The sequence below is a fragment of the Lampris incognitus genome, chromosome 21, assembly GCF_029633865.1.
Source record: "Lampris incognitus isolate fLamInc1 chromosome 21, fLamInc1.hap2, whole genome shotgun sequence".
In the NCBI taxonomy this organism is placed as follows: Eukaryota; Metazoa; Chordata; class Actinopteri; order Lampriformes; family Lampridae; genus Lampris; species Lampris incognitus.
This window is the reverse complement of record NC_079231.1, coordinates 3263538-3291110: the sequence shown is the minus strand read 5'-3', so window position 1 is coordinate 3291110 and position 27573 is coordinate 3263538. Positions and strand designations below refer to the sequence as shown.

Sequence of the window (27573 nt, the reverse complement as noted above, 5' to 3'; positions counted from 1 at the left end):
ACATTAGCTACTCAGTTGAAAATGTGCAGTCAATACTAGACCTACAAAGTTACACAACCACTGTCGAGGGTTGTTTTAGGTGGGTGTGTTCTCTTCTCCAACTCTTAAAAAAACAGGACACACAAAAAAGTTGTGCTTCACATCAGCTACTGACACCTTGTGTTGTTGTTCTTCACCTCACCCGTGTTTTCCTGGCTGCTCATACAGGAAGGGGCAGCAGCTGGACCAGTCGGAGCAGTACATTTTCAACAGCCTGGAAGGAGGTCGGAGCACCCTCACCATCCGCAACATCCGGCAGGGCGACGGAGGCGCCTACTCCTGCCGGGCCACCAACAAAGCTGGATCTCAGGAGAAGGAGCTCTTCCTCAAAGTGTTTGGTAAGATGAACCCACACGTCACTCCACATGGAAAGGGATGACACTTACGAATCAGACAGCCAACAGAGAACCAGTGAAAAGCTGATGTCACTGGATGTTTTTCTTACCATAAGAAAATGCTGTGCGTGATGATTGAAGAAGGACTGCGTCGGAGGTCGGCTATGACACATCTCATAGCCTTACTGATATTAGATCTGATATATACTGATATTAGATCTAATATATACTGATATTAGATCTGATACATACTGATGTTAGATCTGATATATACTGATATTAGATCTGATACATACTGATATTAGATCTGATCTATACTGATATTAGATCTGATATATACTGATATTAGATCTGATACATACTGATGTTAGATCTGATCTATACTGATATTAGATCTGATACATACTGATGTTAGATCTGATAAATACTGATATTAGATCTGATATATACTGATATTAGATCTGATACATACTGATATTAGATCTGATACATACTGATATTAGATCTAATATATACTGATATTAGATCTGATACATACTGATGTTAGATCTGATCTATACTGATATTAGATCTGATATATACTGATATTAGATCTGATACGTACTGATGTTAGATCTGATATATACTGATGTTAGATCTGATACATACTGATGTTAGATCTGATATATACTGATGTTAGATCTGATACATACTGATATTAGATCTGATATATACTGATATTAGATCTGATACATACTGATATTAGATCTGATACATACTGATATTAGCTCTAATATATACTGATATTAGATCTGATACATACTGATGTTAGATCTGATCTATACTGATATTAGATCTGATATATACTGATATTAGATCTGATACGTACTGATGTTAGATCTGATACATACTGATATTAGATCTGATATATACTGATATTAGATCTGATACATACTGATATTAGATCTGATACATACTGATATTAGATCTAATATATACTGATATTAGATCTGATACATACTGATATTAGATCTGATCTATACTGATATTAGATCTGATATATACTGATATTAGATCTGATACATACTGATGTTAGATCTGATCTATACTGATATTAGATCTGATACATACTGATGTTAGATCTGATAAATACTGATATTAGATCTGATATATACTGATATTAGATCTGATACATACTGATATTAGATCTGATACATACTGATATTAGATCTAATATATACTGATATTAGATCTGATACATACTGATGTTAGATCTGATCTATACTGATATTAGATCTGATATATACTGATATTAGATCTGATACGTACTGATGTTAGATCTGATATATACTGATGTTAGATCTGATACATACTGATGTTAGATCTGATATATACTGATGTTAGATCTGATACATACTGATATTAGATCTGATATATACTGATATTAGATCTGATACATACTGATATTAGATCTGATACATACTGATATTAGATCTAATATATACTGATATTAGATCTGATACATACTGATGTTAGATCTGATCTATACTGATATTAGATCTGATATATACTGATATTAGATCTGATACGTACTGATGTTAGATCTGATACATACTGATATTAGATCTGATATATACTGATATTAGATCTGATACATACTGATATTAGATCTGATACATACTGATATTAGATCTAATATATACTGATATTAGATCTGATACATACTGATGTTAGATCTGATCTATACTGATATTAGATCTGATATATACTGATATTAGATCTGATATATACTGATGTTAGATCTGATATATACTGACATTAGATGGATTTGGCAGATAAACTCTTGACTTGTGACATACAAAGAGAATTAATGGTGTTTAAACTTGTGATGGGCAGCTGATATTTTTAATATGGACTTGCCCTGTCTGTGGAGAATCACAGAAAACATTCAATAAGGGCATTTCAGGGTGTCTGGGTAGCGTGGCAGTCTATTCCGTTGCCTACCAACATGGTGTTCGCCGGTTCGAATCCCCGTGTTGCCTCCGGCTTGGTTGGACGTCCCTACAGACACAATTGGCCATGTCTGTGGGTGGGAAGCCGGATGTGGGTATGTGTCCTGGTCGCTGCACTAGCGCCTCCTGCGGTTGGTCAGGGCATCTGTTCAGGGGGAACTGGGGGGAATAGCGTGGTCCTCCCACACGCTACTCCTCACTGTCAGGTGAAAAGAAGCGGCTGGCGACCCCACATGTATCAGAGGAGGCATGTGGTAGTCTGCAGCCCTCCCCGGATCAGCAGAGAGGGGGTGGAGTAGCGACCGGCATGGCTCAGAAGAGTGGGGTAATTGGCCCGATACAATTGGGGAGAAAAATGGGGGGGGGGGTCCAAAGAATAAAAAAAAAAGAAGGGCATTTCAAACCAATTAAAGAGGCTCAGTTTTTCCATAGTATATAAAAAGGACATGTAAAACGGACGCCATTTATAAAACTACTGTGCTTTTGTCAACCAACACCTTAAACCCCACCCCTAGCTTTACAAAAACACCAGGGTTATTTTCAGTTTGGTTCATCCATGCTTTTTGCGGCGTTGGAATTTTTTTTTTTTTTAATTTTTGGTTGGAGAAGGTTCCCTTTTCTGTGCTGTTTTAATGTATTATTAGCTCACTGTCGTCTCTGTGGCAGTGTGTAAGTAGCGTTGGCTCCCACCTAGCTGTTGACACACCGTTGTGTTGATTCACAGAGCCGTTTTATCACGGGCCATGCAAATTCCATTCCATTAAGTATTTTCGGCCGCGCAAATATTCATCTCTCTATATCCCAGCCTATCCTGTGCCCGTAACAGCCAAATCAATATGATCTATTTCCGCTCAGAAGAGATTTTTCATTTATTGTGCCATATTTCATTTACCGCATCCGTCATAAAAAAAAAGTTTCAATTTATATTTTCATAAACCTGCTGGCTATTTCCTCGCAGATCATCCTGATAGTGCATATTCTCCCCGCCCAAATGTATGGAGATTTATGCTCGACTCATCAACACACTTTCAAGACGCGAGAGCCGCTTGTTCTTCAAAATGCACATTTAAATGAAGAAGTTAAGGGGGAGGGAGGAGTTTTGCTTTGCAAAGTGTGGTGGGGGAAACACAGTTGTAAGTTAGTTTGATTACCCCTGACAGCACAGGCGGGAGGAGAGGGAATAGAAGCAAGTGGAAAATGTGTGTGTGTGTGTGTGTGTGTGTGTGCATACATGCAAATGTGTGTGCGTGTGTGTGTCTGTGTGTGTGCACGTGCATCTGCACACACGCCCATGTCTGTTCTTCACTGCTCAGGTCTGGTGACTGGCTGTAAGCCTCGTTGGTTCAAATTGAATGTCAGTCTGTTGGTTCCACCAGGTTGGCTGTGTGGTCCTGCCTCGCCAGTTCTGCTTCAGTCATCTCTACTAATGCAGAACAGCCCCCAAATTACATTCCCAAAGTAGGAAATGTCAGCCCCAGACATCGCTCTCTGATGAATAGTGCTCACCCCGTGTTCAAATAGGCAGACGAACGCTGCCGCCGCCGCCGCCGCCTCATTCAGTGAATGCTGTTAAACTGACCAGTCATCGCCGGCTCAGAGATTACATTTGCATTCGTGCTGAAGACATTTGGCTGATGGTCCCTTCAGGGCTAGCTTACAATGAGTGCAAATGTAGAAGATGCTTTAATTGCACAAGCATTGCAAACAACCAATAACGGGGAGCAGAGAGCCCCAAAGCCCTCTCAGTAACTCTCTCTCTCTCATATCTGCTATCATATCTACAAAGCACTAGAGCCTAGAATAAAGTGGTTTTTCCTCACCATTTTAATTTTGGCAGCACTAAATACAGTTTCATACGGGCTGCAGATCTAACTGAGGGGGATGGAATTAAGGCAGCAATGCGAGACATGAGAGTTTGTTGTAGAAATGTGCTAACAGGCTGCACAGGAAGACAGAGAGGAGGTTTCTGTGCAGGTACGTGCAAGAAGAGATTTTTCAGTTATTTTGCGTTGTTTTACTAGCGGTGCTGAGAAATTGACGGTGAGGTGCTTTGCTCAAGGACACGCCGGCTGTGTTTTGTTTTGTTTGTTTTTTTTGAGGATGGGAACAGCACCTTCCTTCAAACGGTGGGTCCTGGAAGTCCAACCTAGACTTCAGGCGAAGTTCATTTTCTTTTGTTGGCTCAGTGTCTAGAAACTGGCTTATTTGCCACTTTACACCCCCAAAACTGGCCAGGAGTGTTGACAGAGGAGAATTTGAGGCTAGCGCTCATTTTGTTCATTTGAAGCTACAGTAAAACACAACAGACCATTCAAACCAAGTCTGAGGGAGTGCTACGTCCTCGTGACGTCACTGCTGGCTGGACCAAATCCTTCTGATGGGAGCTCTTTACGTGCAGATCTTCTGCTGTATGCTGTGTGGGCTCGAACCCAGGACCTTCTTGCCTGACAGCAAGAAGGTCCTGGGTTCATGCCCCAGGGTAGTCCAACCTTGGGAGTCGTCCTCTGTGTGGAGTTTGCATCTTCTCCCTGTATCTGCGTGGGTTTCCTCCGGGTGCTCCGGTTTCCTCCCACAGTCCAAAGACATGTAGTCGTCATCATCGGTTCCGTAACCTTTTTGAGGTTGTAGGAGCTCAGCTGATGCCTCGACAGATTGAGTCATCATTGTGTTTCAGTAGGGGGAGTATCTGGTGGTTCCTATCTCCTCTCCAGGTGTGGATGGCTGTTGGTTCACAGAGGAACTCATCCGCCCTTTGACAGGTTTTGTTTTTAGTTCTGCTGGGTGTCCACACACCCTCCTCACAGCAACCCAAAGGTTGAAGTGGGGGTGCCGGTTTAGTCGCCGATGACCCGGCGGTTGCAGTTTAACATCGTACCCTGGACAAAAGGACATGTAGGTCAGGTTAATTGGCCATACTAAGTTGGCCCTAGGTGTGTTTGTCGGCCCTGTAATGGCCTGGCGGCTTGTCCGGGGTGTCTCCCCACTTACCGCCCAATGACTGCTGGGATACGCTCCAGCAGGGCTGGCCTCATGGCTGGAAACATTTGCCTTCAGCCAAGCCATCCAGGTTCAAGTCCTCGCACCGACAGACAACCTGCAAAAAGATTGCCCCGTTGTAGGACACCGTTTCCTACCTGCTGATGAGTGCAGTAGTCTGTTTTATGCAGCTGACTCTGTGCTCCTGAGCTGCCAGGATAAAATGAACGTCTGAAGTGCCCAGCAGCGCTAATTAGCATCACATTTCAACACGTTAATAATGTGCCTAATTCAACATATGCAGAATTTTGTCTCTGCAGTGTTGGTTGCTGTTACTGCTGCTCTTTGCACTCGTCATATTTTCAACAATTTCTAGAGTGTCTGTGTCGTGACGCAGGTCTGCTAGTTTTTTTTTTTTTTTTTTTTTGTGATTTTTAACTTCTGTCTCTGCATTTGCAAATCTTGTATATACAGTATACTGTTGTTTTTTGTTTTTTATCCCCCGCCCCCCTTTTTTTCTTTTTCTTTTTTTTCCTCCCCAGTTGTACTTGGCCAATTACCCAAATTTTCCAAGCTGTCCTGGTCACTGCTCCATTCCCTCTGCCGATCCGGGGAGAGCTGCAGACTACCACATGCCTCCTCCGATACATGTGGAGTCACCAGCTGCTTCTTTTCACCTGACAGTGAGGAGTTTCGCCAGTGGGACGTAGTGCGTGAGAGGACCACGCTATTCCCCCCAGTTCCCCCTCCCCCCTGAACAGGCACCCTGACCGACCAGAGGAACCGCTAGTGCAGTGACCAGGACACATACCCACATCCGGCTTCCCACCCGCAGACACGGCCAATTGTGTCTGTAGGGACGCCCGACCAAGCCAAAGGTAGCACAGGGATTCGAACCACCGATCCCCGTGTTGGTAGGCAACGGAATAGACTGCCACACCGCCCATCCATCCATCCATTGTCCAAACTGCTTATCCTTACTCAGGGTCGTGAGGATGCTGGAGCCTATCCCAGCAGTTATTGGGTGGCAAGTGGGGAGACACTCTGGACAGGCTGCCAGTCCATCACAGGGCCGACACACACACACACACACACACACACACACACACACACACACACACCAAGGGACGATTGAGTACGGCCTATTCACCTGACCTACATGTCTTTGGATTGTGGGAGGAAACCGCAGCACCCGGAGGAAACCCACACAGACATGGGGAGAACATGCAAACTCCACACTGGGGACGACCCGGGACGACCCCCAAGTTTGGACTACCCCGGGGCTCGAACCCAGGACCGTCTTGCTGTGAGGCGACCACACTAACCACTGTGCCACTGTGCTGCCCAAACGCCCCCATATATGCTTTTATTCACACACACCACTGACACCATTCCCCCCATCTATTCCAGCCAGTCTCATGTAATCTAATATCATGAGGAGGTTTGTCCGTCATTCAATCGTATCAAGTAAATGGTCGAAGAGAGAAGTGTTGGTTTGACCCATGGTCAGCCTCGGCATGTCTTGACGCCGTTTGTATTGAAGCGACTTGTCACACCTTAGAAATAGCAAGCATTGCAGCGATGTGATGGCTTTTGGTGGACTTTAGGAAGATACCCTCTGTAATTCATTGATATCAAAGATTTTTATTTTAATCCCTTCGTACAATAAGAGGGATTCAAATGTACCTTGTGTGTATCGTGTTTTGAACATCATCAGTCTGGTCTTGTTCAGTCGGCTTTGAAATTTAGCCGGACTGTATGTGGCGTGGCTCAGTTATTTGTTGTACGGAAGGCATTGCTTCTGTCTCAGGGAAACTGTTCACCTCCGACAGAGGGACTGACAGGATCAGCCAAGTTAGCTGTTCATACTTATTTTGATACCTCTGATAGTCAACATCTTTATTGTTGGCTATAATGAGTTGAGTAGGAGGTTCCAAAAGGCCTTTATGTATCTACAAATTAAACTCTTAAAGAGCACACCCCAGTCTAGCTGGCAGCGTACGTGCTGAAGGTCGTATACTTCCTGCATATTATCTGTCTGTTGACGCCCAGGATGCGGCACATGGATGGACAAACGCACACCCGCCTTGCCTGAAATTGAAATGTTTTAGATAATAAGTTATTATTAATGCTCTCTGCCAAATGGTTTGTGCACCTTGCTTGATAAACGAGGTATTCTCCAGTTAATAATTTGAATGATGAAGGGCGCTCAGGGCAAATGCGTGGCAGATAACATGGTGATGAAGAACAGGGCTTAGACTTGGTCTCAGCGGACTCGGCGGTCTCGGCAGTATCGGCGGCGGAGTTTTATCTCGGTGTGCAGTGCCGGAAAGACATACCAACTGAATGTTTATGTGTATTGTTCGTTTTTTCATGAACACAGTGTGTGTGTGTCTGCCTATGTGTGTGTGCACATGGGTTGCATTTGTGTCCATGTACTCAAGAGTATGTGAGTGAGGTTTGTTAGCTTTGTACACACAGTCTGTGTGTATGAGCAACAGTGTGTGTGTCCATGCATGCACACAGACAGACAGGCATGTGTGTGTGTGTGTGTGTTTGCATTTCTTTGTGTGCGTTTGTTTGTGTGCCCCCGGTGTTTTGACAAGCTCCCCAAATCCCTTAAGATGGCTCCTTCACCCCAAGGTTGACACCATGTGAAATTGCCAAACAATTCTCACATTCCCTCCCGGCAGCGTTAAAAGCCTCGTCCTCTTTTTTTTCTTCCATTGACTTCCCCCTTTTCCTCTCGGATCTTCCCCCTTTCCCTCTCGGATTTTACGGCACGTTGCGATACAACCGCCCCGTTCAGGGTTTAAACACAGCTAAACGCAGCACGCGCAGGAAGAACAACAAATCCGTGATTCATGCTGTGTGTTGTGTGTCCTTGACACGCCGCGGTGCTCCCAGGGTGTGCAGAGAGCATCCTCCATTCTCTGGGTGAGAGGAGAGAGGAGAGAGGCTCTGAGAGAGGAGGAGGCTCACACACACACACAGACACACACATGCTCTCTCTCTCAAACACAAACACACACACACACACTCTCTCACACAAACACACACACACACACTCTCTCTTTCTCATACACACACACACACACACATGCTCTCTCTCTTTCTCTCTCTCCCTCTCTCATACACACAAACACACACACACACACACACTCTCTCAAACACAAACACACACACACTCTCTCTTTCTCATACACACACACACACACACACACACACACACACACACACATGCTCTCTCTTTCTCTCTCTCCCTCTCTCATACACACAAACACACACACTCTCTCACACACACACAATCTCTCTCTCGCTCTCACACACACACACACACACACACACACACACATAATCTTGCTCTCTCTCACACACACACAATCTCTCTCTCGCTCTCACACACACACACACACACACACACACACACACACACACACCACACCACACACCACACCAACAGCACCACACCAACAGCACCACTACTAGTGCTACATAGTGGGTAGCAGTTTCAGTTAAGAGTGAAGGAAGAACTGTGTCACGGTCTTGGAGAGGAGGGGAAAAGCTGAATAAAAAGCTGAAGTGATTTGGTTATGGATGGCTCTTTATGTGTAAATCTTTAGCAGAATCACTTTATTGAACTTTATATAAGCCAAGAGGGCCACACAAAAGAGGCCGGAGAGCATACTTTTCCTTCTGTGCCAACCGTAGAGAGTGTGTTGTGTTAATGGTCTCGGCCTCGGCTGTCAGACACACAGTCATGCATCAACACACCTCACACACACACACACACACACACACACACCCCCCCCCCTTATGTAGACCTGTCTAACTCTCTGTCTCTCTCTGTCTCGCCCTCCCAGTCCAGCCTCACATCACCCAGCTGAGGAACGTGACGGCGGTGGAGGGCAGTGCCGCCATGATCTCCTGTGTGGCCGAGGGCGAGCCTCTGCCCGAAATCTCCTGGAGGAGAGCCGGCGATGGGCAGATCTTCGTTGATGGAGACCAGGTACTCGGTTGCCTTGCTCCACTTGTGTGTCTGTGTTTTAACCCACGGGGCCACCAGCGGTGCCCACAGGACGACAGAGCGTTCAGGAAATGTGGGGTCATCCCTCTTTTGTTCTCTTTGTTGTCTTCTACCTCTCGTTACATCCCAGTTTGTGTCCTGTCTTCCTCCTGGCTGAAATTCCATGTCAGAATTGAGACACAATCTTGCAGTAAGAAAATCCCCAAAACAGGCAAACGGATCTGCCAGTGCGGTGAGCTGCTCCGCCAGAAGTCTTGGAACAAGTTAAACTGCGTTGACTTTCAAGACATACCTGCGTCAAAATCCGACTTTTCCTGTTGTTAATCGATGTAAGGGGTGTGGATGTGATCGATGAGACAAATGGTAGCCCTAAAGTCACATTTATGGCCAGACGAAAAAGAGTAACTGATTTCCGGTTGGCGAAAATGCGGCAACTTGCCACGTCACGGTTTACCGTTAGCATAGCAACGGGACGCTATAAAGGCGGAGACGCACCCGGAGGAACGCGGCTGTGTTGGCTGAGCAACGTATTCGTGAGGCGAATAGTCGACTTCCACTGAGAAAGAGGAATCGTCTTCCACTTCCTCAGCCTCAAAGCTGCTGTCGGTGGGCTCGCCGCTCGCCATGATTTCTTTTTAGAGTGACGACAGAGCAGGAAGGGGGCCGTCGCTGGTGAATTTCTCATTTTTCTACGGCAAGCGGCTTAGCACCACCCAGCCACACCCACACGACCACCCTGAATTTCAGTAGCCAGTAGCTATGAAATCATAAAACCACACCTGCCTTTCGGTTGTAATTCAAACCACTCATGTTAAAAATGTGCTCAGAAGCAGCATGAAGGTATCTCTAAGATCTTCTATCTTGTCTGGGGCATAGCTTAAGTTGAATTAGGCAATTTTTATTTTACTTCTGAAAATACACTAAGATGAAATAACTAGTTCGATAACTCGGGGTAAATATCCTTAAATGGTGGTACATATTGCAGTTGGTTCTTGATGAGGTAGGATAATTCTATGTGCTATTAAGACCGGCAGGACGTGCTCAGATATACTGTTTTTGCAGCGTACAAACTGCTGATCCAATAGCCCCACCGGGGATCGAAGTTCCACTCCAGATCTCATCGGAAACCATGTAATCTTATGGCCGGCCTGAAGTGCGTAAATTGTAATTCATCAGGAAGACGGATGTAATCCCTGCATTTTTCCAGGAAAGGGGGAGACTGTCGGCACATAAGTAATGGATAGGTAATGGCCAGAATGTAATCATCGATGTTTTCTCTACTGGAAGATAGCCTTCCTCCTCCTTATATCCCCCGTTTTCTTCTCCTCTTCCTCCCTTGTCGATAGTGAGCGCCACTCTCCCTTCAAATGATCCTCACATTTACCATCTGCTGACATGCCTGGGCAGCACCGCCGTGTTTAAAAACCTGCAGTTGGTTGTTTTGCTGGGTTGTTCATTCCTTCAGACACAGCGTACTTCGATGTGTCTTGTTAAGACTAAGCAAAAGAGTTACACACAGTCATGTAGTGGTTCATAAAAAGATGGGTAAACTATGATCTTTAGTCATCCATCCATCCATTATCCGATCTGCTTATCCTGAGCGGGGTCGTGGGGATGCTGGAGCCTATCCCAGCAGTCATTGGGCGGCAGGCGGGGGGACACCCTGGACAGGCTGCCAATCAATCACAGGGGCGACACATTCACACCCTCTTGTCTGATCCTTGTTTTCAGTCAGTGATCATCTTAAGCAACCAACTGCTAACACAACTACGGTACGCGATCCTCTGTAACTGACACCAGTTTGAAACCATGTACTCTGACGGATACACGGATACTTGATCATATGTATGTTATCTTATCCCTAAAGAAGCCGTGAAAAGTCTGGTAAGCTACATGCTGCAGATAAAATGGTGGGTAAACTGTGTTAAGGTGCATTTACCCTCCACTACACCCCTGGTCAAACATTAAGGGATAATTGTTTGCTATATATTACTTTTTGGCCTTGTTCACATTTGCACCTTTGGGTGTGACAACAGAAGTATTTACCTGGAGTTGTTCATGGTTTAAGCCCGAACACACCAGGACTTGCTCCTGTATTTACAGGGCTGTCAATCAAGTTTTGAATAGCACAGGAATCCGGGTAGCGTGGTGGTCTATTCCGTTGCCTGCCAACACAGTGGATCGCCGGATCGAATCCCCATGTTACCTCTGGTGGGTATGTGTCCTGGTCACTGCACTAGCGCCTCCTCTGGTTGGCTGGGGCGCCTGTTCGGGGGGGAGGGGGAACTGGGGGGAATAGCGTGATCCTCCCATGCGCTACGTCCCCCTGGCGAAACTCCTCACTTGTCAGGTGAAAAGAAGCGACTCCACATGTATGGGAGGAGGCATGTGGTAGTCTGGGGCCCTCCCCGGGTCGGCAGAGGGGGTGAAGCAGCAATCAGGACAGCTCGGAAGAGTGGGGTAAATTGACCAGCTGCAATTGGGAGAAAAAAGTGGGGAAAATCCCCCAAAATCCCCAAGTTTTGAGTTGCACAATAGTTGCTCTGAATGCAACTCTTGCATTTCAGATATGGTATGGGTGTAAATACAAACTCCAGGGTCAATAAAATGGAGGCAGCACTTTGACATTCATTCATCTCTTCTGAAAGAAGCCGGGGATGTGTGTTTATGCATTTTCTCCAGCAGTGAATGCGGCTAAAATATTCTGCCCTTAAATTTAATGAGTATTTTGTCTCAGCGTCATTCCAAGCCGAACCACGATCAGCCTACCCTGCCACATTCATCTGCATAAGAACTGGAGTCATCCCCTGCTGACTTCCTGTTTCCAGCGGGACTCGTTACTACCAGTTGTCGCTCCCATTAAAAACCAGACAGTGTTTACTTGATCAGATTAAACTAAAATGGGAAGCACAGCCCATAGTTAGCTCTGGTTTGAACGGGGCCTACTGTGACTGAGGTTCACATCTGCTCTGGTAATCACCAAATGATAACGTTGCTGCACAGGTATTGAGTAATTCAGTATTTGTATCCAATTACCAATTAGTCCACCCTTCCAAGCCGTCCCGGTCGTTGCTGCGCCCCCTCTGCTGATCCGGGGGGGCTGCAGACTACCACGTCTCCTCTGATACATGTGGAGTCGCCAGCCGCTTCTTTTCACCCAGCAGTGAGGAGTTTCACCATGGGGACGTAGCGTGTGGGAGGATCATGCTATTCCCCCAGTTCCCCCTCCCCACTGAATAAGTACCCCAACCGACCAGAGGAGGCGCTAGTGCAGTGACCAGGATACATACCCACATCCAGCTTCCCACCCGCAGACACGGCCAATTGTATCTGTAGTGATGCCCGACCAAGCCGGAGGTAAGACGAGGATTTGAACCGGCGATCCCCGTGTTGGTAGGCAACGGAATAGACCACCACACCACCCGGACGCCCTAATTCAGTATTTCTTTATGAGTGTTTGTAGCAAAGCGTAAAGCCCCTTCTTCAGGTGAGGTGTTTTCACCAGCGGGCCTTCGAAGATGCTCATGGAAAACCTCCTCCCCACGTCTGCCCGTTTTTCCCCAGACACAATTTTGTCCTTAACAGTGGAGCTGCAACCGTGCAAACAAACATATTCAGACCCATACCCCTTCACATATTTTGCATTCACTGCTGGTGCAGCCTATTTAAATAGAGCATTCAAGCAGTGACTCGAGGCATGGCGGACATTATAATCCCAAGGGGAAATCACAACAGGTGTTTATTTTGATTAGCTCCGAGCACAAACAAGCAGTGGGGATCTCCAACTTTTTACTACTCTTTTTCCACTGCATCCATATATTTGACTCTGGCAAGGTCATATTGCATCTCGTTTGAATCTCTCTTGACTTGGTAACATACTTGGGCTTTTCTCTTTCACGTCTCTTTCATAATGCCCGCTATGGTCCATGCTAGAGTTTGTGTGAGTAATTTCAGAAATCCCTCACTGAGTGAACGGGAGCCGCGGTCTCTCTATATAATAGTCATGCAGAAATGGCGTTATTATTTTTTTAAAGATAAAGCATCATTGCTTTACTGGCAGGGGGCTGACACTTCCAGAAAAGTGGTTGAAAGAAGGGGGGGGGGGGTAAAGATAGAAGCCATTCTTTGGTTGGGAGAAAGGTCACTGCAGAGATAAATGAATGTGTGCATTGGCTTGAATCACTCGGGTTGATAAATCACGGCTGAAATGAGAGTAAGTGCTTCTCTTCCCACAGCAAATGCAATTATGGAAATGCGGAACGCAAAGCAACACACCTAAACATAGGCAAAGACAAACACGGTCTGTGTAAGGCGAGGCGTGATGGATGGCGTAGTCACGTAGGTTCAAGGCTGGATGTTCCACTCTCAATTTGCACTGTGGTCTGCGTAGCCCGTCGTCACACAGTCCTTTTCTTTCCAAAAGCACATTAAGCTCCAGAGAAGTTGCTTTTTTCTTCTTCCATCCAGCGGAAAATACCGCCAGTATTTCTTTCATTCATTCATCGACAGCCAGCATCGTCGCGGTTACGAAGTCAGGGCGGACCCAGACGCCGGACTAAAAGGCAGGATGATGCAGTAAGACTTGGTTTAATGAGCAGAGGCAGGCAGAGGTCAGAACACCAGGGGATCCGTATAATGTGCGATCAGACAGACAGGGAGCAAGCAGGCGGGTAAACAGTTTCGGGATTCGGTTCAGGTCGCCGGGACGTCAGTCCAAAAACAGGCGACAGAGCAGGCAAGGGCCAGGCAGCAAACGCAGAGTCCAGATCACAGAAAGTTGAATCGATTCATCTGGACGCAACATTTACTGAGAGAGAAACGTTTCATCACTCATCTAAGTAATAAGGATAATAATAATCATTACATTTATATAGGGCTTTTCTAGACACCCAAAGTGCTTCACAGTTAAGGGGGTAACTCACCTCAACCACCACTGATGCACAGTAGCCATTTTGCACCAGAACACTCACCACACATCAGCTTGAGGTGGAAAAAGAGGAATCATTGAGCCAATTACATGGGGGGATGATTGATTAGGTGGCCAGATGGAGAACCAGGTTGGGAATTTAGCCAGGACACCAGGGAACCCCCTGCTCTTTGTGATAAGTGCCATGGGATCTTTAATGACCACAGTGAGTCAGGACCTCGATTTAATGTCTCATCCGAAGGACGGCATCTCCTACAGCACAGTGTCCCCGTCACTGCACCGGGATTTGATATTTGTTGTTTTTAATAGGACCAGAGGGAAGACTGCCCTCTACTGCCCCACCAACACCATTTCTGGCAGCAACTCAGTTTTTCCGGGGGGGTCTCCCATCCAAGTACTAGCCAAGCCCATACTTGCTTAGCTGCTGTCATGCAGCAGAACCAGGGTACATGTTGGTATGGCTGCCGGCACATGACCGGCAAGTGACCTCAAGTGACCTAAACTGACTGCAGATACCCCCACCCTTATGAACAATACAGTTGCATAACGACCAAAACCAACGATCGGTTTCATATGCAGATCACTGTGACCATTAACTAGAGTTACAATGGCCATGTGTACTATTCACAGAGGATCTGGGAATAGTTACAATCACAGCATTGTAAGATGGTGACAGACATGCTCTTAGACTCCCCCCCCCCCCACGGTTCACAGATGGTCGTTCCATCTTCACATAGATGGCCTCTTTGACTCCCTGTTCAAACCATCATTCCTCCCTATCAGTGATGTGCACATCCTCATCCTTGAAAGAGTGGCCACTGGCCTGTAGGTGGTGTGGACTGCGGAGTGCTGGTCTGATGTGTTAGCTCTCCTGTCTTGGCCAGCGTCTGTTTGGTTTCCCGATGTACAAGTCATGGTAATCCTCGCGGCACTTAACAGCCTACACTATATTGCTGTGTTTGTGCTGGGAGACCCGATCCTTGTGGTGGACCGTCTCTCTGTCTACTGTTGAGGATACTGGATTGTGTCCAGATGAACTGACTCAACTTTCTGTGATGTTCTTACCTGGCTTATTGAGCATGCATAAAGACAGGTCCTGGGTACGACGTTAAACTTCGACCATCGGGTCGTCGGCGACTAAACTAGCACCCCCACTTCAGCCCTTGGGTTGTTGTGAGGAGGGTGTGTAGACACCCAGCAGGACTGAAAACAAAACCTGTCAAAGGGCGGATGAGTTCCTCTATGAACCAACGGCCATCCATCCCTGGAGAGGAGATAGGGACCAACAGGTACTCCCCCTACTGAAACACAATGATGACTGAACCTGTTGAGGCATCAGCTGTGCTCCTACGACCTCCATAGGTTACGGAACTGATGATGATGATGATGATGATAAAGGCAGAGTCCAAAGTACAGGCAGGTCAGGCAAAAAGTTCACAAAGAGAAAAGCACCGGGCCACTAGGCAGCAAAACCCGCAAGATAATCTGGCGAGGACACAGGGAAGCCAGGGAAGGATGAACGCTGAACATCTAGTCAGGCAACGGGGAACAGGTGTGGCGGACATGAGGCCGACTGGTGGCAAAGTGGGGGCAGGAACTGAAACGACAACACGGGTAAGGATTTCAAAATGGAGCAGGAAGGCAACAAAATGAGAAACCCGGTGAAACGAGTGGCTGAGGTGAGAACAGACACAGTCATGGCAGTAACCTTTGAGAGGAAGAGCATAATGGATTGAAGTTGCTTGACTTTAATCACGAAACAAACGAGGATTTTTGACCGGGGTATTGATTGGCTCCCGCTGCTTTATTTGCGGGTAGCATTAAACCAAAGGACGCCATGACCTCCGCTCTTTTAGAGCAAAAATGAATGCATTCAAACCAAAAAGCTGACAGCGGTCCTCTGTGTTTTAAGTTGGCACGACCGTCGGATGGAGCGGAGTGCACATAAACATGTCAGCAGCAGCATAAAAATCACGTCGGTCCATCACGGGAGTGAACTTTCCTGTCATGTGACCTTGGTGTGGACATGGCCCATTGTCATTAGCGTTATTAGCTGTCTCTGATGCTGTATTGTTTTGTCTGTGAAGACCCTGCTGCCCTTTTGGCCCGCGTCGTTAAAAGACATGCATCATTTATATGATGAATGTTGAAATTGAAAACTGAAAGTGTTCATTTCAAACCCTCCCCCTTTTCTCCCCAATTGTATGTGACTAATTACCCCACTCTTCCGAGCAGTCCTGGTCGGTTCTCCACCCCCTCTGCTGATCCGGGGAGGGCTGCAGACTACCACATGCCTCCTCCAATACATGTGGAGTCGCCAGCTGCTTCTTTTCACCTGACAGTGAGGAGTTTCACCAGGGGGACGTAGCGCGTGGGAGGATCACGCTATTCCCCCCAGTTCTCCCCGAACAGGTGCCCCAACTGACCAGAGGAGGCGCTAGTGCAGCGACCAGGACACATACCCACATCCAGCTTCCCACCCACAGACACAGCCAATTGTGTCTGTAGGGACGCCCAACCAAGCCGGAGGTAACACGGGGATTCGAACCGCCGAGCCCCGTGTTGGCAGGCAACGGAACAGACCGCTACACCACCTGGACACCCGTGTTAATTTCCACTTCTGTTAATAGGCTCCGTCCAGCTGTGGGTTTGTTGTGGTCATGCAGTACCTCCACCCCTTTCTTCCTTTTCATCCAACCAGAAAGCCAGTGCAAAATGTCACCTCTCTGTCAACCCAAGAGGTGGTGTTGAAGACAAACCGGTGTCTTCAGGCTTTGAAAGATGAACCGAGGACCTGGTTCAGATCCCACCGACCCAGCGGGGGTGTGTGTGTGTGTGTGTATGTGTGGGGGGGGCATATGAAACGTTGCCAGAGTTAGACTGGTGCAGTTCCGGCACCAGGGACATTTTCTACTGACATTTTTGGCTTTGTGCAAATTCTCCAACATCACAGAAGTTATGGAATATAACACCAGAACCACACATCACACAAGCTCTAGAAAACAACACCAGAACCACACATCACACAAGCTCTAGAAAACAACACCAGAACCACACTTTACAGAAGCTCTAGAAAACAACACCAGAACCACACATCACACAAGCTCTAGAAAACAACACCAGAACCACACTTTACAGAAGCTCTAGAAAACAACACCAGAACCACACATCACACAAGCTCTAGAAAACAACATCAGGACCACACATCACACACAAGCTCTAGAAAACAACACCAGAACCACACATCACACAAGCTCTAGAAAACAACACCAGAACCACACTTTACAGAAGCTCTAGAAAACAACACCAGAACCACACATCACACAAGCTCTAGAAAACAACATCAGGACCACACATCACACAAGCTCTAGAAAACAACACCAGAACCACACATCACACAAGCTCTAGAAAACAACACCAGAACCACACATCACACAAGCTCTGGAAAACAACACCAGAACCACACATCACAGAAGCCCCGGAAAACAACACCAGAACCACACATCACAGAATCTCTGGAAAACAACACCAGAACCACACATTACAGAAGCTCTGGAAAACAACACCAGAGCCACACATCACAGAATCTCTGGAAAATAACACCAGAACCACTCATTACAGGAGGACTTACACATTATGTATAGTATACATCGGTGGTTTCTGCCATCCAACATGGGAGACTGCCCGTCTTTTGTCGTACTCGGGGTCTCTTTGGATCATGTAGGGGCAGACTTTACCGCTACACAGCCTTTTCTGTCTGTTTCTTATCTCTCCTGTGTCTCTCCCAGTCTCCTCCTCTTGGTTTTCTGTCTCCCCTCAACTTGCTGCGTTCCTTGGCTTTTATCTGTGTGCGCTCATGTCACTCAATGTTTGTGTGTTTGTCTTCGTGAGCATGCAGTTTTGGGAATGTGCATGTGCATGGATGATTGTGTGTGTGTGTGTGCGTGTGTGTGTGTGTGTGTGTGTGTGTGTGTGTGTGTGCGTGCGTGCGTGCGTGTGTTTCGGGAAGGTATATAGCTGCCCTCTATCCTTGTCATTCCTCTGAGCTGCATATCAAACAGGCTATCCTTTAGGGGCTGAGCTGGTCCCTAGACAGCGTCTGTCAGTTGACGGAGAGACAGAGAGAGAGAGAGAGAATGTGTTAAGTGTGTATATATGTGTGTGTGAAGGGGGGAGACCGGGAGAGAGAGAAGGAGACAGCTAGAGAGTGAGCAGGAGAGAGAGAGAGAGAGACAGAGAGAGAGCGACAATGTGCATTGGTGTGTCTGTGTGTGAAGGGGGAGAGAGAGAGAAAGAAAGAATGTGTTAGTGTGTATATACACTCACCGGCCACTTTATTAGGCACACCTGTCCAACTGCTCGTTAACGCAAATTTCTAATCAGCCAATCACATGGCAGCAACTCAATGCATTTAGGCATGTAGACATGGTCAAGACGATCTGCTGCAGTTCAAACCGAGCATCAGAATGGGGAAGAAAGGTGATTTAAGTGACTTTGAACGTGGCATGGTTGTTGGTGCCAGACGGGCTGGTCTGAGTATTTCAGAAACTGCTGATCTACTGGGATTTTCACGCACAACCATCTCTAGGGTTTACAGAGAATGGTCCGAAAAAGAGAAAATATCCAGTGAGCGGCGGTTCTGTGGGTGAAAATGCCTTGTTGATGCCAGAGGTCAGAGGAGAATGGCCAGACTGGTTCCAGCTGATAGAAAGGCAACAGTAACTCAAATAACCACTCATTACAACCGAGGTATGCAGAAGAGCATCTCTGAACGCACAACACGTCGAACCTTGAGGCAGATGGGCTACAGCAGCAGAAGACCACACCGGGTGCCACTCCTGTCAGCTAAGAACAGGAAACTGAGGCTACAATTCACACAGGCTCACCAAAATTGGACAATAGAAGATTGGAAAAACGTTGCCTGGTCTGATGAGTCTCGATTTCTGCTGTGACATTCGGATGGTAGGGTCAGAATTTGGCGTCACCAACATGAAAGCATGGATCCATCCTGCCTTGTATCAACGGTTCAGGCTGCTGGTGGTGGTGTAATGGTGTGGGGGATATTTTCTTGGCACACTTTGGGCCCCTTAGTACCAATTGAGCATCGTGTCAACGCCACAGCCTACCTGAGTATTGTTGCTGACCATGTCCATCCCTTTATGACCACAGTGTTCCCATCTTCTGATGGCTACTTCCAGCAGGATAACGCGCCATGTCATAAAGCTCGAATCATCTCAGACTGGTTTCTTGAACATGACAATGAGTTCACTGTACTCAAATGGCCTCCACAGTCAGCAGATCTCAATCCAATAGAGCACCTTTGGGATGTGGTGGACCGGGAGATTCGCATCATGGATGTGCAGCCGACAAATCTGCAGCAACTGCGTGATGCTATCATGTCAATATGGACCAAACTCTCTGAGGAATGTTTCCAGTACCTTGTTGAATCTATGACACGAAGGATTAAGGCAGTTCTGAAGGCAAAAGGGGGTCCAACCCGGTACTAGCAAGGTGTACCTAATAAAGTGGCCGGTGAGTGTATGTCTGTGTGTGTGTGAGGGGGGGAGAGAGAGGATGTGTTGGTGTGTATATATGTCTGTGTGTGTGTGAGGGGGGGGGATGTGTTGGTGTGTATATATGTCTGTGTGTGTGTGAGGGGGGGGAGAGAGGATGTGTTGGTGTGTATATATGTCTGTGTGTGTGAGGGGGGGAGAGAGAGGATGTGTTGGTGTGTATATATGTCTGTGTGTGAGGGGGGGAGAGAGGATGTGTTGGTGTGTATATATGTTTGTGTGAGGGGGGGAGAGAGAGGATGTGTTGGTGTGTATATATGTCTGTGTGAGGGGGGGGAGAGAGAGGATGTGTTGGTGTGTATATATGTCTGTGTGAGGGGGGGGAGAGAGAGGATGTGTTGGTGTGTATATATGTCTGTGTGAGGGGGGGGAGAGAGAGGATGTGTTGGTGTGTATATATGTCTGTGTGTGAGGGGGGGAGAGGATGTGTTGGTGTGTATATATGTCTGTGTGAGGGGGGGAGAGAGAGGATGTGTTGGTGTGTATATATGTCTGTGTGAGGGGGGGGAGAGAGAGGATGTGTTGGTGTGTATATATGTCTGTGTGAGGGGGGGAGAGAGAGGATGTGTTGGTGTGTATATATGTCTGTGTGTGAGGGGGGGAGAGAGAGGATGTGTTGGTGTGTATATATGTCTGTGTGAGGGGGGGAGAGAGGATGTGTTGGTGTGTATATATGTCTGTGTGTGAGGGGGGGAGAGAGAGGATGTGTTGGTGTGTATATATGTCTGTGTGAGGGGGGGAGAGAGAGGATGTGTTGGTGTGTATATATGTCTGTGTGTGAGGGGGGGGGGGGAGGATGTGTTGGTGTGTATATATGTCTGTGTGTGGGGGGGGGGGGGAGGATGTGTTGGTGTGTATATATGTCTGTGTGTGTGTGAGGGGGGGGGAGAGGAGAGAGGAGAGAGCGAGGGAGGGAGGGATGGAGGGATGGAGGGGCCAGGTTCAGGAAGAAATTCCCTGAATCAGAAGCTCCTCTCCTGAAGGCTTTCCTCCCTTTGAATCTCTCTCTTCCTACCTCCCCATCAACCCCCCCCCGCACCCCAACAGCCTTAGCCTTCTCATTCAATGCAGATTCCCCCCCAATGGCGGTGACCTCCCTTGGCAAAGCGAGAGCCGAGTGTGCCGTGTGGCTCCACAAAGAAAGCAGAGCCGAGCTTTCGCAGGCGGCCTCGCCCCGTTTGCCGGTAGTGTTGCGATGATTAGAGCGGCGATAAGCCGTTCTAAACAGGATAATGATGAGGTCACGAGCGACAACATAAAAAGGGAGGGAGTCAAAAGTAAGGGATTCACAGCTGGGGCTTATGGGGCTTAGACGCATAATGAGTATTAGCAGTGGCGAGGGGCTCACAGCGGCGTGTTAGGAAGGGGCGGGGTCTGCATCGATTAACAAGGATGTGCAGCACATACGAGAGGGCGTGCACATGCAGTGTGTGTACATGAGTAGTACATGTACCACACACACACACACACACACACACACACACATAGTGTTCTCCAGAGGCTGTGTGGGGGCGGAGGGCTGCAGGAGGAACAGCAGGAGGAGCAGCGGGAGGAGGAGCATTGCGGGATATCTCTTTGCTAGTCAGACTCTGGGAACCACCTGCTGCGGTTTCCTGCCTCCAAGTTGTGGCTTCGTGTTTGGCTTTGTGTTTGCTCCAGTTTCATTTCCGCCGCTGTGAGCAACCCCTGAATTGAGCACAATGCTAGATTAGACCGCGGACCCCGAGCTATAGCCGTCAAGTCCTGTTCTGCTTTCTTGCCCGTCTGGAGGCTCCGTCTCACTCGCCTTGATGGATTAATTCAAGAGCGATAAAAGTTGAGAAAGCGAGCTATTGATCAACTTGATGTGCTCGTCAAGCGGATTCTGGCTATGGAAATGGCTCTGGCTGAGTCCCTGGTGCCGTTTTCTTCACGGCGGTTCCTGTGACTAAAACGCCATCCCAATTAGTCTCTTTGAATCCGTAATGCTGTCTGTGAATAAGTGTGTTTGTCGTCTGTTGTTGTTTGCTTGTGTGCCTTCACGTTTTGGGTTTCACGCCCCGGATGATTCCTGATAATGCCGCTTTCGCTTTTTAAACTGGCTTGTAAATGTGTTCCTGTCGGCGCTGCTCAGCAGAACGCGGTGTTCTCACAGATGAACCAGAAATGACACGGGCACAGGCATTTCAGATTATACAGCCTTTCTATTTTAGTATGACTTAACAGTGACAGTTCAGACATGATGCGCTGCAGCGCTCTTCCCCTGCCATGTCTTGCCATTCCAAAGGCTTCGAGAGCCCCGGATAGACTGCCAACGTAATTTATGCCATGTGCCATGTGGTGGGTGCTCATATCGAAAATACCCTACAGTACTCTCGGACTCTATGAATAATAAGGAGAACACAGCTAAAACCGTTTTTCCAACTCGTTGCGGTGCCCTTCCTCCCTTATGCGTCAGCAAGTGCAGGAAAAGAGCAATGAATTTTTCACTCTAAAACCTGTCAAATCAGCCTGCTCATCACATATCTTTTCCTGGCTTCATCACCCTCCGGCGCCAACTTGTTGTTAGCTTCATGTGGGAATTTGAATACGGAAATAGAATTCATGTGCTTTGGTTCGGCACACAACGGCATATAGCACTAAAGCCAGTTAGCGATGACTTCCAGTCAGCGGTTAGTTGTCACAAGGCGACAGCCATCCATACAGACAAAGTTTCACTGTTTTTAGATATAATAATAATGATGAAGTTCATCAACTGTACCCCAGGCAACATCAACATCCATGCAGTCCAGAAGATCAGCCTAATCGGACCAGCCCACGTATTACGACAAGTACTGTCAATCCAGTGACATCTGCCCTATAGTGCCTAGTGCTCAGGTCCATGGTTTGGACCCGGTTCTATAGGATATAAAACAGGAAACACGAAAGAAATGATAATAACAATAATAATAATAACATTACTGTGGCAAGAATAATATGAAGAAACCATCGACCACATTGTGTCAGGCTGCCCGGAACTGGCAAAGACCGAGTAGATGTACAGGCACAACCAGGCAGCAGCATACCTGCACCGGAAGATCTGCAGGAGTTACAAAATCAAGACCACTGAGAAGTGGTACGAATATCAGACTGAGAACAATGACGTCCCCATCCTCTGGGACACGCCCACCCACAATGACAGAGAGATAAAAGCCAACAAGCCCGACATCGTTATCAGGACAGGAAGCAAGAGAGGTGTGTGCTCATCGACATGGCAACACCATCCGAAAAAACAAAACACCTCAGTGAAAGTCACAGAGAAGCTGACCAAGTACAAAGACTTGGAGACTGAAGTCAACAGGATGTGGGGCATGAAGACCGAAACAACACCAGTGGTCATCGTAGTTCTTGGACTCATGAAGAAGGGAATGGAAAAGTTCACCAACCGTATCCCAGGCAACATCCACATCCATGCAGTCCAGAAGATTCCCCTACTCGGAACAGCCCACATATTACCACGAGTACTGTCAATCAAGTGACATCTGCCCTATAGTGCCTCAGGTCCATAGTTTGGACCCGGCTCTACAGGATGTAAAACAAGAAACATGAAAGAAATAATAATAATAATAATAATCATTGACCGTATCGTGGAAACCATTGACCATATGGGGGCAGGGTGCCCTGAGCTGGCCAAAACTGAATACCTACAAAGACACACCAAGGCCGCCACATACTTGCACTGGAACATCTGCAAAGAATTCAACATCAATACAAAAGAAAGATGGTGCGAGCACGAGCCCCAAACAGTGACAGAAAAAGATGACATCATAGTCCTATGGGACATGCCAATACAGACAGATTGTGAGATGAAGGCCAACAGACCAGACATCATCATCAAGAAGAAAAGAGCTGCCTACTCATCGACATGTCCATCCCGACTGAAAGGAGCACCTCAGTAAAAGTAACTGAAAAACTGTCCAAATATAAAGACCTGGAAGTCGAGATTGAACGAATGTGGGGAATGAAAACCACAACAATACCAGTAGTGATAGGAGCCCTGGGAAATACACCCAACGGATCCCGCCGGGTAACATCAGAATACAAGAACTACAGAAGATGGAACTACTTGGAACATCTCATATCCTAAGAAAGGCACTACCCATCAAATAGACTTCTACCTCATTCTAACCCGAGGCCCAAGGAATGGACCCGCCCACTTATTATGTTGTATTATGGCATGAAGTTAAAGGACATTTGTATAATAATAATAATAGCATGAAGCTAAATAACTTCAAAAAATTATAAAATAAAAAATATATAAAAATAATAATATGAATATAATGATATAATTTATAATAATATAAAAAAATTCTAAAAATAAATAATAAAATAAATAATACAGCTTAATAGCATTAAGTCATATGTGATCCCCTTCAAGATGACGTCCTCATACAACTTAAATTAGCCTAATGCCATTTGTATCTTTTTGTTCCAAAAATGTCCTACAATGGTGGCTGGATTGTTTTTCGGCAAATAAAAAGGTTGATCAACTGACATTTGGCAGGTTTGTCTTCCACCATATTCTTCTATGCGAAGTCCCTCTGTGTGGGCTGGGCCAACTATGCCTTGAAATACAGATGCCCAACTTCAAACAACTTTATTTTTTTATTTCTAAGGTGACCTATTAACATGTAGGGGTGGTCCGAAATAACCGGGCGCTGTTTTGAGAATAGGTGATGGTGACTTGGCGTCATTAGGAAATATAACTTCGATCTAACTTCAAACATCAACTGTGACAGTGTGCACACTGCAAAAATTGAATTTCAAGCAAGCAAAAATTCCTTATTTCTAGGAAATGAATCTAATTTTTAGCCCCAAAAAAAGAAAAATAATCTTCAAGCATTTTTTTTTCTTTTTGTGTGTGTGTGAGAAAAGCAACCTTGTTTTAGAGCTGGATTTCAGCTTCAAATTCAAATAGCTGTATTGGCATGAACAAAAGATACTATGTTGTTGCTAAAGCAGTTTGCAGTAGAGCTGGATTTCTCTAGAGACAAGCTCTGACAATGCACCTCATCAGAGGAACCAGATTGGCTGTAAGTTCTTGGGAGCGGTGTTGGAAAGGAGTTTCTGAGGGCGACAGAAGTTCTCTGAGTGAGGTAACAGTCTGGAGGCCAGAGCGATGTCGTGTCGGGAACCGGAGTGCTCCCGGGGAGTTTTTCCTCATTACAGGTGGATGTCGATTACTGGAATGATTGCCTCTTCTTCTGTAATTGACCCATTGATTCAAATTGATACCATCTGTCTTGGTACGGGCGTAATGACCTTGTAACAAATTGACGGTGCATTGCATTAACCCTTACTGTTGGTGACAAGTGGCGGTTTTCAGGCAAGTGGGGCTAAAATGGATCGAGGGTCTAATGGATAGTACCACCGGCAAAGTTGGAAAAGTAACTTTGGACAAGTAGTTGATGGCGTGTGCTTCTGTGTGTGTGTGTGCGTGCGCGCGCATGTGTGTGTGTTCAGAGCAAAGACGGGCGCTTCGAAGTTCGCGGACGTCACGGCAAATCGATGTTGACCATCAGCGGCGTGAAGCTGGCCGACCTGGGTCGCTTCGACTGCGAGGCCCTCAGCAGGATCGGAGGCCATCAGAAGAGCATGTTCCTGGACATTGAGTGTAAGTAAAATTTAACTTCCTGACTCCGCTCACAGCTGGCTCAGGGGGTTTGTGGGTCCACACACACACAAGCTCACAGAGAGAGAGTGAGAGAAACACATATACTTCACAACAATGTTTTGTGTATGCAAGGCCAAGACTGGATTGACCATAACACAATGGTATTCACAATTTTTCTTTTTTTGTCCTGCATATTTGAAGTGTACACACGCAATCAATTCCCAATTGGAGAGAGCTAATGCATGCAATCCTCCAACCAAGTACGATCTCACAACTCTTTTACTGAGGGACAAAACCCAACACAAGTGTTATGGTGAAACATTTTTCAGTCCTCTTCTCCCGTGTTGAACTTTTTTTGGTCATTGCCATTCTTTATTCATTTATGAACCGTCACACTCAGGTTACAATCAAAAGAACATCAAAACCTGGCTAGATTTGAGTCTCAATAATCAAATGTTATGGGGGATCCGGGTGGCGTGGCGGTCTATTCTGTTGCCTGCCAACGCAGGGATCGCTGGTTCAAATCCCCGTGTTACCTCCGGCTTTGTTGGGCGTCCCTACAGACACAATTGGCCGTGTCTGCAGGTGGGAAGCTGGATGTGGGTATGTGTCCTGGTCGCTGCACTAGCGCCTCCTCTGTTCGGTCGGGGTGCCTGTTCAGGGGGGACGGGGAAGTGGGGGGAATAGCGTGACTCTCCCACGCGCTACATCCCCCTGGTGAAACTCCTCCCTGTCAGGTGAAAAGAAGCGGCTGGTGACTCCACATATATGGGAGGAGGCATGTGGTAGTCTGCAGCCCTCCCCGGATCAGCAGAGGGGGTGGAGCAGCAACTGGGACGGCTCGGAAGAGTGGGGCAATTGGCTGGATACAGTTGGGGGAGAAAAGGGGGGGGGTATCATCAACGTGGAGGTCTAAATCATACACAAGAGGCAATGCACATGACGCTTTGTGCGTCTTCATCAGTAAACCACAGTTGTCATTACTGCCGCCTCTTCACTGTGTTGATACCAAAGCAGGGGCGTCATTACACTGTGAGGGGACGCGATCACCCTAAAATCCACAACAAAGCAAGGTCTACACACTAAAACCCACAACAAAGCAAGGTCTACACACTAAAGCCCACACTGGGTGTCTTCAGAGGAGCTTACCATGCTTTCAGTATTATCTGCAAATACCACAAAAACACGCACACACACCCTGAAAAGTAGCCTAAGCTACACTCTCCGCCACAGCAGGAAATGAAGCCTGGAAAAGGTGAGCTCCCATCAGTTGCACACACACACACACACACACACACACACACACACACACACACAGAGTTCAGTAGTGCTTGGTTCTGTTGGTCCATTTCACATTAAGCTTGAAATGTGTCTCTCCTGAAGAATATCGGATTAATGTAAACATATACTCCCCCTCCAGCCCAGCTCGTACACACACACACACACACACACACACACACACACACACACACAGATGCACACAGATGTAGACAGCCTCCAGAAAGGTTCATTAGTGAGAGGATATCCTCCACCGCCATTCGTTTTATCCCCCTCGCAGCTCTTTGTTTTTTTCTTTTCCTCCTGACGAGCCAGCCCATTCCTCAGTGCTGGCTGTTTCAGCCTTGTCAGCCCCCCCCCCCCCGCCTGCCTAACGAGGTTTAAAGAAAAGACCTCCATTCTGCTCCTCTGGAATGATTAGCTTCATTACCGGAGCAATTCCGGCGCCTGATCATGACCAATAGCGGCGCCGTGGAGCTCTGGAGGAGGAAGCGCAGTTGGGTGGCAGCCTGCTCCCTTTGCAGCACAAAGGAAACACGTGAATAGAGAGCACTAACACACACACACACACACACACACACACACACACACACACACACACACACACACACACACACACACACACACACATTTGACAATATGTCAATTGTAAGTCATCAGAAAGGCACGCCACCCTCTTCGCAACAACAAAGCAGCGTTTCTCTCATGACGCCATGTTGCTGCTTTGGTGGTGCCACCGGCTGACAACTTACTCAAGTTGGCTGACACCCCTGTCGACAGCCAGACGCGGGCGGT

General features: G+C 47.0%; 1 protein-coding gene across 1 annotated transcript in view; it reads left to right on the top strand.

Annotated features, from left to right (window-relative positions):
• Positions 1-27573, top strand: part of LOC130131745 (neural cell adhesion molecule 2-like) — a 156043-nt gene that overhangs the window by 64473 nt on the left and 63997 nt on the right. Inside the window, exons 7-9 of the mRNA XM_056301544.1 lie at positions 208-377; positions 9205-9350; positions 25350-25500. Coding sequence (XP_056157519.1) covers positions 208-377; positions 9205-9350; positions 25350-25500 — 467 coding nt within the window. The remainder of the gene's footprint in view (positions 1-207; positions 378-9204; positions 9351-25349; positions 25501-27573) is intronic.